At 48.7% G+C, this 15,226-nt stretch overlaps 1 protein-coding gene across 1 annotated transcript in view; it reads right to left on the reverse strand.

Annotated features, from left to right (window-relative positions):
- Positions 1–679: 679 nt before the first annotated feature.
- Positions 680–15,226, reverse strand: part of MYT1 (myelin transcription factor 1) — a 34,456-nt gene continuing 19,909 nt past the window's right edge. Inside the window, exons 13-21 of the mRNA XM_054218715.1 lie at positions 14,422–14,484; positions 14,134–14,202; positions 9,703–9,765; positions 9,042–9,125; positions 4,229–4,450; positions 3,587–3,678; positions 2,539–2,642; positions 2,280–2,423; positions 680–820 (exon numbers count right to left, since the gene is read on the reverse strand). Coding sequence (XP_054074690.1) covers positions 680–820; positions 2,280–2,423; positions 2,539–2,642; positions 3,587–3,678; positions 4,229–4,450; positions 9,042–9,125; positions 9,703–9,765; positions 14,134–14,202; positions 14,422–14,484 — 982 coding nt within the window. The remainder of the gene's footprint in view (positions 821–2,279; positions 2,424–2,538; positions 2,643–3,586; positions 3,679–4,228; positions 4,451–9,041; positions 9,126–9,702; positions 9,766–14,133; positions 14,203–14,421; positions 14,485–15,226) is intronic.

Here is a 15,226-nt window from a genome sequence, read left to right on the forward strand (position 1 = left end):
GAACCTTTTTTCCATTGCGCTTTCCACTGGAGATCCAGAACTGCTCTTCAGATTTCTTTCAGAAAATAAAAATAAGCTACTTTATAATACTTCAGAGTTCCCATGCCCAGTGGATATCTGAACACCTCGGGGTTGGGAGGCCCAGCACAGGTTCAGATTTACAGGTAGCTTGCAGCTCCAGCACTTGTAGCAACACAGAACATAATTCATGTGTGAGTAGGTGATCTGGACATACGACCATAGACAACATGAGGGTTTAAGCCAGTCATACGCTAGTCTTGGATCAGACAAGACCCTGATTCTTGTCACGTTTTAACCCTTGGATCAACTCTGCAAGAGCGTGGCGGCTCAGGAAAGCTGCCTGCTCTTCGCCAGCTACGCAAGCCCCACAGCCTACTGGAGAGTTTAACCTTCCATCCTGATCTACCTCGTGGTCCAGGTAGAAAAATCCCACTTTTCTCAAGAAGGTCCAATGTTAAGTAAACGAGAAATTGAGTTCAATCAGTTCCACATCTCAGAAATGGCCTCTTGGTTACGTTTTGGTCCTTTTTTTTTTTTCCTTTTTTTTTTTTTCTTTTTTTTCATTCATTAAACAAGTTTTCTAACTTGTAAACCTGAATACTTGGAGGGAAAGTTCCATCTTACAGTCTGTTCGCTTGCTCGTCTCCATCCCATGGTACTAAACCTGGATGCCCTTGACAGCTTGCTTGATGCTCTCCAGCAGGTCCTTGTTCTCCGGGTTCTGGTAGCACTCCTGGTTGGTGTACATGTCGGTCAGCGTGTTCACGTACGCATCGAAGTTCTGCTCACTAATTGGCTCCTGCAGCCAAAAAAAAAAGGCAAATAAAAGCATTAGTAGCAGAGCAGGAAGAGGTTTCTTTGCAATTAATCATGTGTGTAGGTACCAACAGCCAAAGGTCTCCACGTCGGAGACGTTTTGTGTGTGGTGCTGGACATAGGGGAATCTCATCGTGCAATCCCTGATCCTGCCAGGTCTCAACCGAGTCCTTCATTTCATGCGTTGGCCTCGTGGAACTATTAACAGCATCAGGTTAAGCGTGTGCGGGCAGTTTGACAGGCTCGAGGCTGAATTAAGCCACGGAAATGAAGGGCGAGAGGACTGCTGAAGCATCACGGAGGGAATCAAAGGCAAAGTTAGGACAGGAGCCCGGTCACCTTGGGCTCGCGTCTGCCCACTCCGGCTCGCTGCTGCGGCGGTACGGCTTTTGCTTTTGAGGGGCATTATGGAAACCTTGCAACTCTCTAACTTGGAGTTAATGGGGGAAAAAAAGGAAAGGGAGAAGGAAGAAAAAGAACAGGAATAAAATGAGCATACATGTCTCGTGGGCATTATTTAATTGGAGTTGCCTGAAACCTTGAAAAAATATTTGCTGAACAGTTTATTTGACCTTTATGTGTCAAATACTTTACAGAAAAGCACTCGGCGAGCGGTTTTCTGCCAGTTAGGCAGCTGGGTGAATAGTATCCAAAACTGCTCTGCTGGAGGATGGCTTCTCTCCAACCAGCCTGAATTTAAGTACAAACCCCAATGAAAAGGATTCCCCTCCCCTCCCCCCCCAGAAAAAAAGATGGCAGGAAAAATAAATCAGACGCTTATTCCTCTGATCATCGCGACGGTCTTTATGAGTTGTAAGAGGACAGCTTCCCCAACAACAAGAGCCCCCCCCTCCACACACCTGGTTTTGACAACAGTAATTACATTCCTGGGAACAGAGAGAAGGTAATTAATAGCCTTTTGTGGTTTTACTATTTTAATGCAGTCTTTTCATTTTGCAGTAACTCTATGGTAACATGCTGTGGGCTGTTAGACCTTGTTAAATTAAACAAAATACACTCTCTTTAAGAATGCTATTCTTTGGCTGCCAGCTATTCAGAACTGAATTGAAACTACCTGCATTATAATAGGAGCTGTAAGATCTTTCTGACGTTGAAATCCAATCCCTCCTGATCTCTGCTTGTGCTGTCTTAGCCTAAAAGGCGCTGGGTGCCCTTGATAAAGTTTCCTATTTTGTGATAATGCTCCCAGATGTAATGAGACAGAACAATAGATACAAAAGGAGATCAGCAGAAAATGACAACAAAAGGGAGACATAATGCAAGCTTCAGAGATAAGGCAAAAGTACTGATCTTATAAAGGACACGAAGGTGTGTGTAGAGAAATTCTCCCACTCTTTAATTGAACCTAAGCCTTATCGTGGATTGGGTTTGGCACAGCTCCCTTGATCGCGCCGGCTGGGGCAAGCATCAAGGTTTCTTACCATGTGCGGAAGGCGGATATTGGCAAGACTTTGGATTAGAGCCTGGCTCAACCCTGAGAGCTCCAGGAACAGGGCTTCGTTTTGCTCCTCTATGATTTTGTTTTCCTCCTCAATGTTCTTCAGGTTCTTCTCCATGGTGGAGATCTGCAGAGCAAGGAGTACAGCAGGGTTACCGACCCTCACGCAATGGCACCCACCACCATGCCAAGGGGCTTGGCCATCCATCCGTGGGTCTGGATGCACGTCCAAGCACACAAACCTGCGACTGCAGTTTCACCATGGCCGCTTCCATCTCCGAGTTGGACTCGTTCAGCTCACTGATCTCCTTGTTCAGCTGCTTGATCTCTTCATCGTTCTCCAGAACTGCAGGAGGGAAGATCAAGGGCGGTCAGCAAACGCTTGCGGGAAAGGCAAAAATGTTGGGCTTTCTGCTGAGCCCGTCTTGTTGCGTAGACATCACCAAGTCCTCACCTTTGCTTTTACATCCTCAAAATGGGATGCTTATCTCACCTGGTTTGGTTTCTATTTTTATTTTTTTAGTAACCTTTTTAGCATCACAGTTCAGTGATACTTTATAGGTCACTATGTAAATGCAAAAGCCAACGCCAGCATAACAGTTGGAGTCCAGCACATCCCCACACCCTGCAGGGTTCATTGCCCTGAAAACTGAGGTCATTTTCTCCAGTCCTGAGTTTGGGAAGATGCCATTTAAAAAACTAATGCATGTCTTGCTTAGAAATTCCGAGGTTCATAAAATAAAGTAACATTTCTAGAAGAGTGCAGGTATTTATAGGTTCCAAACTATATAAGTATTCAAGTTAAATGCCTGAACCTCGTCAAATACCACAGAAACCTCAGTAATAGCACTGGAAATGCAAAGTGCCATCGCTAACAAAATTCCAGATCCAGAAATATCTCGGGATTAAAAGCCCTGAATAGGTGAAAAATGGCTGAACGACTGCAAGGGATTTATAAAAATACCAGTGAATATTTGGGAAAAAAAAAGCAAAACTGAACACAAACTAAATTTCAGCATTATGGTTTTTTGCCTGGAATTTCGCTATGGGAACTCCTTCTTTGTTGTTTCACCTGCTCCCTCACAGTGTGTCATTCAGGGAGCGCTGTTGGTACCACGCCGCCCCCAAACACCCAGGAACCCCAAGAAATAGGTGTTTCGTAGCACGTGATATCCTTGCAAATCTGTGGCCAGATTTCAGTAGTGGAAACCTGCCCGGTCTGCAAAGAAAAAGATGCAGGGGCTCAATACCCTGCCACACCTGCCAGGCAAAAGGAGTGAAAATCCTTACCATCGCTGGTCTTGAACTTTGTGTTGAGAATTTCATCCCCTGAGAGTTTTCCTTTCTTCCCAGCAAAAGTAGCTCTTGGACACCCTGACAAACTGAAAAAGCAAGTAAAAATGACTTTCATCAGCTCTAGGTATTTATAAGTGCTTATGTTCCCAACAAGAGCACGTACCATTTGGTGGAGTTCATGCTGCGAGACAGTTCTCCTAGAAGCTTTTTATGGTACAGAGGAAATTGCTTTATGAATAATGCCACAAAACTCCCCATTTATAAAAGGAGAGCAATTTTCTCTGAGCAAAGATTAAAAAACACATTGTTTCCTAAAAGAAAGGGCTTAAGTCTGGCTGGCTTGGGCATCAAATCCCTGCTTTGGGCACCAAAGTCCTGTTCTGGCTTGGTCATGGAAGGATTTTTCATGATTTTTGCCCAATCCACATCTCACCGTTGCAATGTTTAAACACCTACGTGTTTTCTTCCCTGCAGAAAATGCCAACCTTGGAGCAACCTGACTGAGGTCAGCATCAAAAGCACCAGCTCTGAGCCTTGCGTGAAATGCTGAACGATGCTCAAGCAGCATCTACAGGGACATAGGTTAGTCCATGGCAATTTTGTCATGCTTGCGATGATTTCAAACCTGTGATCTACCTTCTGTGAGTGAGGAAGCTCCCATTTGCATGGCCGGAGCCATCGCAGCCCGGGGTTGGGCAGGTTGGGCCTTCGTTCTTCAAGGACTTCCAGGAAAATGAGGAGCCGTTGAGCGATCCTTCCTTCTGCCTGCGGGCTGCGAGAGGGCACCCTGACGCGCTCCGGTGAGAGGCGTATTTGCCGCTGATGTGTCCAAGCCCAACGCAGCCAGGAACCGGACACCTGGGCACAGGGAATAACCAAAAATTACAGCATGGGAATGAAGAGGAACGTAAGAAAATTAGGGATGAACGGGAATGAGGAAGCCTGGGAAGCAATTGTTCACTCTTGGGGATCTCATGTGGACCTTACGCAGTAGATGCTCAGTTGATGGAAATCGCAGATGGGACGTTAAGAGCTGTGTCTGCGCCTTCAAAAGAGCCAAAGAGAACCAAGGTACATCCTGCAAGAGGGAACGACTGTGGAGGTCACATCACGCTCACACTTGCAGCAAAAGCAGGTCCCAATGGTGTCCAAAACTGTGTTTGGTGCCTCATCGAGGGCAAAGACGGCAGGCTGGGCTGCCTGACTTTGGATCCCGACGTTAACCAAGGGTGGCAAGCTTGCACCAAACCACCATGAGTTCCCAGCCAGTTCTGCCTGGTGTTACTGCCGAGGAGCCCAGGGTCATCAACTCTGTCACCCTACACTGTCACTGTCAACACGACCTAGGAGCACTCTCTGTACCCGTGGGGACACAACCCTTCCCCACGAACCAGCCCCTGACCCAGGAACCGGTCAGGCTTCAACCTGTGCACTGAGAAGCTGAAACCTTCTCCTTCAAGGAGCGCATCCGAGGGGTTTCTGAGCCCGTACCCCGTCAGCCAGGACAAATAAACCCTGGGGCACCGCTCAGCCTGCAGCCGCAGCACGGCCTCGCTTGCCTCCTCCTCCTCCTGCTTTCACATCCCGCGGCTACTGAGAGCTCAACCCGTGCTCACAAGGGGATAAAAGTGGGAATCACCATCAAGGCAACGCACGAACCCTCCCACCCCCGTGCTTCTGCCACCGTTTGCGGGCGGTTAAAGCACACAGGAGCTGCGAGGGGCGTCGTGGAAGCGCTGGCATGACTTGCGCTAAGTGCCAGGAGGACGATTACCTCTGGAGGCACCTCTCTCCCCCCGCGCGCAAACTCCCCGCCTAATGGACTGCCCGCTAAATTCGGGCATTCGACAGAGCCCGGCATATCTATTAAGGTTTTTGCTGTGGTTTGCATTTGTTTAAAGATGCCAGTCAATTATAAATACAGTTAACAGTTTATTACTCGAGGGAGGTTACTCCAAAAAAAAAAAAAAAAAAAAAGCAGGAGGTGGAAATAGGTAAGAAATGGCAAAAATGACCCCCGTGTCCTCAGTTTGAAGGCAGTTCGGGACTTTGAGTTTCCCCAGCAAAATACACGCTGAGCTGCTCCTGAAAATCGCAAGCTGCGTTTCGCCACAGAAATGATTACCCTGATTGTTTGTATTTCGTACAAAAGGGAGATGACAGCAGAAGGGGGGAGCTGTACACCCAGCCTTTTCCCAGGATAATTTGAAAAATGCTGATCTCGATTTTAATCAGCTGCAAATGCAGCACAATTCACTTATAATATCCCTGCCAGCAGGATCCTCAGTAAATTCATAACATCATTGCTTTTATATGATCACGAGCAAATTACTGAATCCTCAGGAGGAAAAGGAGAGCGGGGGGGGGGGAAGAGCGAGAGAGAAAGAGACAAACCCCAGCATTTAGTATGCAGCCGTTACGGCCCAGCCGTTACATATTTTACGCTGTTAATTTAACTTTCATTACATTTTCATTGTTAAAAAATAAACCAGAGCCTTATTGTGTAAAACAGCTAGCTCGGACATTTTTTTAAATTTTTTTTTTTTTTAATTATTTTTATTTAACGGAAGCACCAGTAGCGTTCCATCAATTAGGCAGCCGCGGATGCTTCCGTTTTATGCCAGGGCTGGGCTGAAGGTTGAGGTGATCTGTTCCATCACGTCTGCAGCAAATTACTTGAAGGATGAACAGCAAAAACAACAGGGACTGAATGACTTTCTCCTCGGCGGCGACGTGCAAAACTCGGCCGGGTTCCAAGTGGCGCTCGGTGCAGACGGGGGGATGGATTTAGAGCCAAAGCTCCTTAACGCAAACCCCCAGCAGGCACACCTTGCTGCGGGAGCCAGGACACGAGCTTTCCAAGGACTGGGGGAGGGCGGCAGCCGCGGGACCGCTGCACCTTGTTGTTTTGCACATCTCGGAGGAGGTTCTGCTCCTCCTGGGCGGACTGGAGGAGCGGGGGCTGCTGCCCATGCCGCCCTCACGTCCTCATGCCACAGAGACCCTCGCACCCGGCGCTGCCTGCACACTGCCCATGGAGCAGCAAAGCCACCACAAGCCTCCAAGGCCAGTCCAGGGGCGGACGGCGCTGGAAAATCCCAGCTCTGGTGGTGCTCCATCCCCATTTCTTGCCACTTTACCTTCCCAGCGTTTGTACCTTTAGGGCATGTCCTGGTTTCAGCTGGTAAAGAGTTAATTTTCTTTCTAGTCATTGCTGCGAAAGGGATGTCAATAATACCTATTGGGTTTAGTTGTTGCTAAGTGATGTTTACACTATTCAAGGACTTTTTTCAGCTTCCCATAGACGCATAGACAGAAGGATGGAATGAAATATTCCATACCATAGGTGTCATGCTCAGTATATAAACAGGGGTTAGCCGGGGGGCGGGAATCCGCAATCACTGCTCGGGATGATGCCAGTTCACTGGACGGTGAGAGTGACCTGTGTCATTGTTGTTGTTATTATTATTGTTATTTTCCTTTTCTGTTATTGTTTCTATTAAACTGTCTTTATCTCAACCCACCAGGTTTTTTTCTCTTTCCCCTCCTCTTTTTCCTCCCTCCTCCCCACACCCCTCGTGGGGGGGGAAACAGGGAGAGGTGAGCAAGCAGCGCATGGTTCTAGTTGCCAACTAGGAGAGCCCCAGCCCCTGGTGAGGATGCCGGGGGGGGGGACACCATCGTTCTGCTGGGGATGCCCCGACACCTCGTCCCACATTCCTGTACCAGCACCAGCTGCACCAGGACAAACCAGCCGTATAAAACCCCCTTTCTCCTTGCACTGGGAAGAAATCTCCCTGCAGAGAAACCGCAGTGGGGGAGTCCCTTGGCATATCCCGGACTGGTCCCAGCCCCGAATGGATGAGCAAAGCCACGGCTTTCCCAGCCCCGCAGGAGACGTGTCCCTGGGGAAAAGGTGGAGAGGGGTGACCTCCCAACGGGGGCCTTCGGCTGCGGTGAAAGAAGCAAACGTGCAACCGCCAGCACTTGCACAACAGCATTTGCTGCTTGTCCTTTCCTTCGCTACGTCACTGGTTAATGGCACAGCATTACAACGCCACCAGCAATTTACTGTATTTGAGCCAAAAAAGGACTTTTTCCCCCAGATTCTCAAGTAGGTTGCTTAATTTTTAATAAACTCCGCTAACTCCTGCTAATTATCGCACGGCTCATTTAACTGGGAGGCTTTCCTTCCTGTAGACTGAGGAGTAAGAACAGAGCAGATGGTTCAAATATCATCTTTCGCTTAAAGGTCCTTCCCCCGGCTGGCGCATCCCAGTTTCCCGCAGCCCCCGCGGGGCTCTTCCGCACCCCCCGCTTCCCACTCCTGCTCCAGGGCAAAACCCGGCTACGCGGAGGTATTCACCTCTGCCCTTCTGCAAGGGCAAGACCTGCCCTAGGGCTAAAATGGCGAAAAAAAGATGCATTTGGGGACAGTCTGCTGAGCCAGAGGGGTTTGGCCAGAAATGCCGGCGCTTACGGGCATCCAGAAACTCTTGGATGTGGTTGATAAGTTTTTCCGTGTTTCTTTTTGCCCCCCTCCACCTGCACTTGCTGGTGAGCGGACAGGCTCCAGAAAGGCTGGGGATGCTCTGGGTTAACCAAAAATAGGATGCTGGAATCAGTGCCGGTCCCAGCCCTGCCGTGAAGGCTTTGATGTCCTATAGCTGTGCGCGGGGTCGAGACACAGACCCCAAACCTCACATCAGGCCCTGGACGCCGAGCCTGCGATGCTGGGGCTTGCTAAAAGTCAGGAATAATGGATTTCGCAGCAAATGAAAGCTCCTGAGGCGGACTAAGGGATTTAAAATCTCTGTTCCCAGTAGGATAAACCCCCTGGGATGTTTCAAAAAATTCAGCCCGAGGCAGCAGAGACTTTTTCTGTTCGCTCTAAATATTCAGCCATGCTAAAGACTCTAGAAAAGGTGGCTTATTGGGGGTTACCGGCTCCTGACCTGACTCAGTGCCGGGTAGTTTCTATTTCTACTGTGTTCCTGGGAGTTAAGCAAACCCACCAGCACCACTCGCCCGCCCATTGCTGCCCAAAAACTGGCAACATTTCACTTGACTGTGGGGTTTTATCCTCCTTTACGGCACTGGTGATTTTTCCAGGCATTACATCAAGGACAGGTATGAGGGAAACTGTTCGCACCCCACCAACCTACACCTCACACCTTTAAAAACAAGGAAGAAAGAATACACCGTTACCTCCCCCAACTTCTGATTTTCCAATCAAATTTCGAAATTACACCACCATTTCGGGGATCGGGGAACAATGCCCCGGAAAGCAGCGGAAGAGTTTTGGCAGCAGAGTTTGGCGGGTAGAGGATGCTCCAAGCAGCGCCAGCGAGGGGGGATGCGGGATGGATGCTGCTCATCCCGCGGAAATCTGTGGGAGGCAAAGGGGACGGAGCGAAAGGGTCCTCTGGGGAGTTTTCTCCAGACTTACTTCATCAGCTCTGGGTCTTCTTTATCATCCTTTGTCGGGGTGATCTTGATCCCACTTTTCTTGGCACGAGGGCAGCCTGACAGACTGTGGTTAAAAAGAGAAGAAAGGGCTGTCTCACTGGCAGAATCACTGCATTTGCTATTCCCCCGCTTCAGTCATCTTTCCCTTGAATTTCGCACAGTGTTTTTGATCTCTCTCGTTTTGCAGCTTCACATCACGAGGAGAAGTCAGGAGGAAAAAAAAAATAATAAAAAATTGAGGGAGATGGACAGTAATTAATGGTGTCTAGATAAGAAGATATCTGCTAACAGCCTGCGATGTTTAATGGAATTGTTGAAACAGAAGGCTCAGATCTCTGCTATTAATGCTCTAAAGTGATAATAGAAGTCATAAATAGGTAGCATTATTAACGGGAACATTGCATCAGCTAAAATCTGACCCTTTGTCTTTTATTCTGTTGAAGGGAGCTTCTAATCAGATGCTGGAAACATCAAAAAAAAAAAGAGAAGTCAGATTAAAGAGATGAAAATAGGCTTCAGTTGTCAGTAACATTAATGTTTTATTCAGAACTTTACAACTCTGCCCACTGCAGGGGGAAGAAAAAAAAAAAAAAGAAACACAGAAAGAGGCTACAGAGGAAATAATTTAAGGGAGATCTTACCTTCTATGCGATGCATAATTTCCTGTTATGTGACCAGAGCCATCACAACCAGGAGTAGGGCACCTGCGGAGGAAAGGGATGCTCAGATTAGCCTGGGGACGCAAGCAGGGGATCGACGCTTTGCAACAGCTCATTTCAAAGAGAAATTTGGGGACTGTCAACACAGCAGCAGGTTTTTCTTCCTGCCCCTTCTCCCTCCATAAGAGCAAGGTCTGGTCTGTAATGTCCACGACGCCAAAGTCAACACATCACTGCATGATGTTGGCATTGGAGAGGAACATCTGTGGGAAAAGGCGGGGATGTTGGGAGCGTGGCAGGTAGGTGCTCTCCAGCAGAGGGACACGGGTCCCAGCCTTTGTCCCTACCACCATGAAGGGCACAGCTCAGATAACAAAGAAGCCAAAAAAAGACAAAAAGACCTCCAGGACAGTGTCCGTCTTCCTGAAGAAGATGCAGGGAGACGGCAGGTACCATCCAGAGCCATTGGGCTGAATGCAAAAATAGACAAGAAACCAGAAATATAGTCTACAACTCTGGGCAACTTGGCCATCAAGCTTTCTCCTCCGGGGCCACCTCGGCCAACACCAAGAGGAAGCCCAACAGAAGGTCTCAGCTCAGGTCTGGGTGATTTGGCAAGGGCTAATCTCACTGAGGGCAAACAGACACCCCACCCCAGGAGGGTCCTCAGAGTCATAGAATGGGTTGGAAGGGACCTTTAAAGCCCATCTAGTGCCACCCCCTGCCCCGGGCAGGGACACTTCCCACCAGACCAGGTTGCTCCAAGCCCCGTCCAACCTGGCCTTGAACACCTCCAGGGATGGGGCAGCCACAGCTTCTCTGGGCAACCTGGGCCAGGGGCTCACCACCCTCACAGCAAAGAATTTATTCCCAAGATCTCATCTAAATCTCCCCTCTCTCAGTTTAAAACTGTTACCCCTTGTCTCATCACTACAGGCCTTGGTAAAAAGTCTCTCTCCAGGGCCCTGAATACATCTGAATATGTCGGAAGGCCCTGAATAGTCCGTATATGTCTAAACCCATTTGATGCCTCTGATGGAAGTAATGAAGGAATAGGAGGGAAAAAGTTCGGTTGATTTTGGGTCTCCTCCTTCTGTAATACCATGGGCAAGGGACGGGGGTGTCTGCAGGGGGACAGCTGCCTGTGGAGCCTTGTGCTGGGGATCAGCAGGTCACCACACACGGTGCACCAGCAGCTTCTGGTGCTTCGGTGCAAAATCTGCCCCTTGGTCCTCAGCCGCTGCCGTTACAAAGAGGGCTTTGAAGATGCAGCCATGATCATGGGTTTGAAGGTAAGGATCCAACACTCCGGGGGCATGATTGAAAGCAAAGCCTGGAGAATAGTTCTGTGATCACACAAACCCCCACAAAGGCTAGCGGGGGCTGCGAGCCCTACCGAGCGGCGGCAAAGATAACGGCGCGAGTTAAGCACCACATCATTAAGGGCACAGAAGCGAGAAAGGTGAGGGGATATGAAGTACCCCGAGCACAAAGATCTGCTCCGAATGCTGTAGGTGACGCGGCGGACATAAAAGTTGTCATGGGGACAAGGAAGAGAGGCGAGGAGTGCTCGCCGAGGATGTGCACACCAGCCTGCCAATTAGCCAGGGCTGTTTGAGTCAAGTGATGAGGACGGGGGGGAGGAAAACCACCCTGCTGCCGTGGGACGAGCAGGAGATGCCCAGCCGCTCGCTTCTGAGCCAGAGCGAGCAAAGCTCACGGGATGATCACGGCTTGCAGAGTGTCCTTTCTCTTCGAGGGAGGATTTTGCTGCATCCCCACTTTCTCCTTCCCCACCTTTAAAGCCACCAGTGCCGCCTGGCTTGGTAGCACTGCTTGGTACCCTGCAGCAGAGCAGGGATTGATGTGTCTCTAGGACACCCCAGTGAACCGATGGGCATTTTTTGTTAGAAAATATAAAAATTCTCCTCTTTGCACCAGCTCTGAGGGAGGGTTTGGCATTTGCGGGTCATTGAATAGTTTCCATTTGTGAAAAAACCTGGCACCTCACCTAGGATGGGAGAGCAGGGACACATCCTGGTCCTGGAAGGGCGGCAGGGAGACGAAGTCAGGACCAAGGGTCGGCCTGCTCAGAGCCAGGAGCACATAAATGCACATAGGTCTGGTGCAGGAAGAGAAGGGAGACATCCAGCAGCACCCCGATGAGGGTGGAAATTCTCTAACTCGTTTAGAAATTACAGGTTTAGGAGATGGCTCTGACATTTCCCTGTTATACGCTGTTAAAGTAGAAAGCAAAACTATTTCTTTGTTGTTCTAGCTTCAGGGTGGGATGAAATTATGAAAACACTAACACCGAACTCCTTTTGCCTTTCAGGACTTTTGAAAAAAAGGGAGAGAAGTGATTTGAGTTTTATTTTTAATTATCTGGAGACAAATCATACCGACAGAGACCTTTTATTGCATGTTCCAGCCTGGAGCTATTTTTTTTATATCAGGGATATTAACCCCTGAAATAGAATTTATAATGGAAACACTGACATGGCTTATCTGGAGTTGTGGAAAGCGATGACTGCGCTATCTGTAATATCTCCAAATCCTCTTCCCTTCCTCCCTCCTCTGCTCCCATCCTCACCAGGACAGAATGAAAAAGGCAGTACTTGGGAAATAACATTAAAAAAGCTTTGTTTTGGCCAGAAATCTCCTGGTTTAAATAGTATTTTGATACAAAGTGCTGACACTGGGTGCCCAAGGGGAGTAGGATACTGCCCAGCAAGGCTCGGCGTGATGCTCGGTCTCAGGGACGACCCCGTTTGCTTTTTCTCCTTACTGGAAATGGGCACTGTTCCTGAGAGCTTTCAATATCTGTAACGCTAATTGCCTGGTCACTGGGCTATTCTTTAAGGCTGTTGGAGAAACACCAGTTCAGCAAAGCTCTCTTAAGAGGTACTTTCAAAATGTATATCGTCCATAATGCATGATTAAGTGTACTTAGTGCTAATCATGCGAGTCCTTTCCCTCCACGAGCATATTCTATTAATATCAACTAATCCAGCTACTTTTTCCACCCCTGTGATAAGGAGCAGGTGATTAACGAACATTTCTCCTGGCACCGGCGTCAGCAGTGGGGTGCGGTGCAGGCCTGGACCCACACTGACCTCTGGGCCACCAAAAAGGGATTTGGGGCTTTACTGACCACCTTAGTGACCAAAGGGGCTCCCCACCTGACTTGACCGTTCCTACCACGGCTCCAAACATCACTGATTGCATATAGGACACAGGACGTATTTATTTTCTTTTTATGATGAGCCTCTACAATGTGAAGTCCCTGATGAGGTTTGACTCTCCACAGGGGCTCTTCGGTTGTAGTTACGAATATCTCAGTGTCTAAATAATCCTGAAATGGGATTCAGCAAAGCAGGGAGCTCAGGGGGCTATATCAGCCTCCAAAAATTGGCTGGCTCCATGGAGGTGATGTTGGAAAAAAAATTCCCAGTTAGTTTTTCCCCAAAGGTGTAGGAAGGGTGGAGGAGGGTTTGGGTCCCCCCAGCGTCTCCATCTATTTTAAATACAATTTCTATTAAAACTTTCTTTAGGGGAGGCAACCTAAGACAGAATTTGGGAAACCCTCTTGTGAAGAATAAGCTCCTAGTGAAAATGAGGAGCTTTGGGAAGACAGCAGCCAAGCTGAAAACTGGATTCAGAGGATGATATTTGAATGAAAATGGGAACACCATGTTCCTCCCATCAAGAGCAGAAAAAGGAACAAAGAAATTCGTGTGCCCGTGAGCCCTTTGCCGTCGGCTCAGGATCCGGCCTCACCAAGCGTTTGCTCAGTCCCTCTTTCATTCCCCTCACAAATCAAACTCCCGTGGAAATGAATAGGAGCCTCTGTCACTGCATCCCAAACAACCCCTAAAATTCAGCCTAAAATTAGCATCCCAGGTTCTCCAAAAGAGCTGGCTTCTTTTCGCAATGTCCTGGTGGTATTTTCCCAGCTGTGTCTCTGCCCAAAAATAAAGCATGTGCCTTTATCTAGGCTTTGGATTATTAGAGAGCCGTACAAAAAACGTCGAATGAAAAGGGTTATGGCACAGACTAGGGAAGCAAGAGCTTGAGAAAAGACACCAAATGAAAAAGAAAATGGCATATTTCTACAGTGCCCAAAGGAAACCTGCCAGGGGTCCAGTTATTTCTGCTCGCTGCTGTGATCCCCCCTCCCCAAAATAAGCCTCATTCCATGATGCCGACTCCTCCCAACGCGGCAGCTGGAGGCTGGGCTCCACCAGAACTCCTCGCAGGCGGGTTTTGATCGTCTCTTTGAAAGGAGAAGGGAGGGGATGGAAAAGCAAAAGCAGAGCAAGAGGAGGGGGTGGCAGGGAGGGGGAAGAGAGAAAAAAGGGTGGAAAAAAAGAAAAAAAAAAAAAAGGAGTTCCAAGTTGAGCGCAAACATACTTGAGGTCAGCAGAGTGGGCAGCCATGAGGTTTCTGAGGCTCTTGTCAGCAAGAGGACAACCAGAAAGGCTGAAAGAGAAGAGATGGAATATCTGGATAAGCAAAAAAAAAAAAAAAGGGAAAAAGGAAAAAGAAAAAGGGCTGGGGCATGGGGAGGGAGAGGGGCAACAGAAGATGGGAGGAAACAAGGAAACAGAACTAAACTATCCACACGGTCAAAAAATACACTAAAAGAAAAAAAAAAAAGTAGTCTTTAGAGTCCATACCATGAAAAAAAGGTCAACCCACCTGCGGTGAGAGGCATAGTTTCCCGTTATGTGTCCACTGCCGTCACAGCCTGGGGTTGGGCAACTGGGCAACAACAAGAAGGAGTGTAAGTGCTGGAAAGGAACGGATTCACCGGAGAGCCACGGATCCGCACAGCCAGCTGAGCCCCCCTCGGGGTCTGTCTGCCCCTTACAGCGGCTCCTTCCATCGGACCTCGGCATGTGCTTCTGTGTTTGCATGCAAATAAACCAGCTGTTTCCCTTTCAGCTCCCTTTCCTCCCTTTTTTGTCACCAAAAAGATCACAAGGATCTTGGAAAAAAAATTTGAAAAAACTGAAAAACAAGATTTGTGGCAAATGTGAAGAAAGCGTTCAAAATACTTAAGTTGCCTGGTTTGCTCGGTGGCAGCAGAAGACTTAAAGCAGCCTGCTGGGTGGCACGAACACGCAGGCATGAACCCCACTGTCTCGGTGCTGCCAATTTGGATGATTTTTGCAATGCTGAAGCTATGAGAGGCCCAGAGCCAGCACTGATAGGAGGGTGTGGGAGCAGCAGTGATGCAGCGCTACGTGGTACCCACTCGTGTGCCGGCAGGAGGGCGATGGGAAGACAGAGGTGAGGAGCACCTTCACAGCGACTGCCATCAGTGCCTGGAGGTGGCCCAAGAACTACACCCAGACACGGAGCATCGAACAGGCACAGCAGGCAAGTCCGCTCCTGCCTTAACTACAGCTAATTCATTACAGCCCTTGGGCCAGGAAGGAGCAAGGATGCTAAATGGGGAGAGAAGGCTCAGGGCTGCCCACGACACCATTTATTTATTCCA

Source organism: Rissa tridactyla, chromosome 12 (genome assembly GCF_028500815.1).
Source record: "Rissa tridactyla isolate bRisTri1 chromosome 12, bRisTri1.patW.cur.20221130, whole genome shotgun sequence".
Lineage (NCBI taxonomy): Eukaryota > Metazoa > Chordata > Aves > Charadriiformes > Laridae > Rissa > Rissa tridactyla.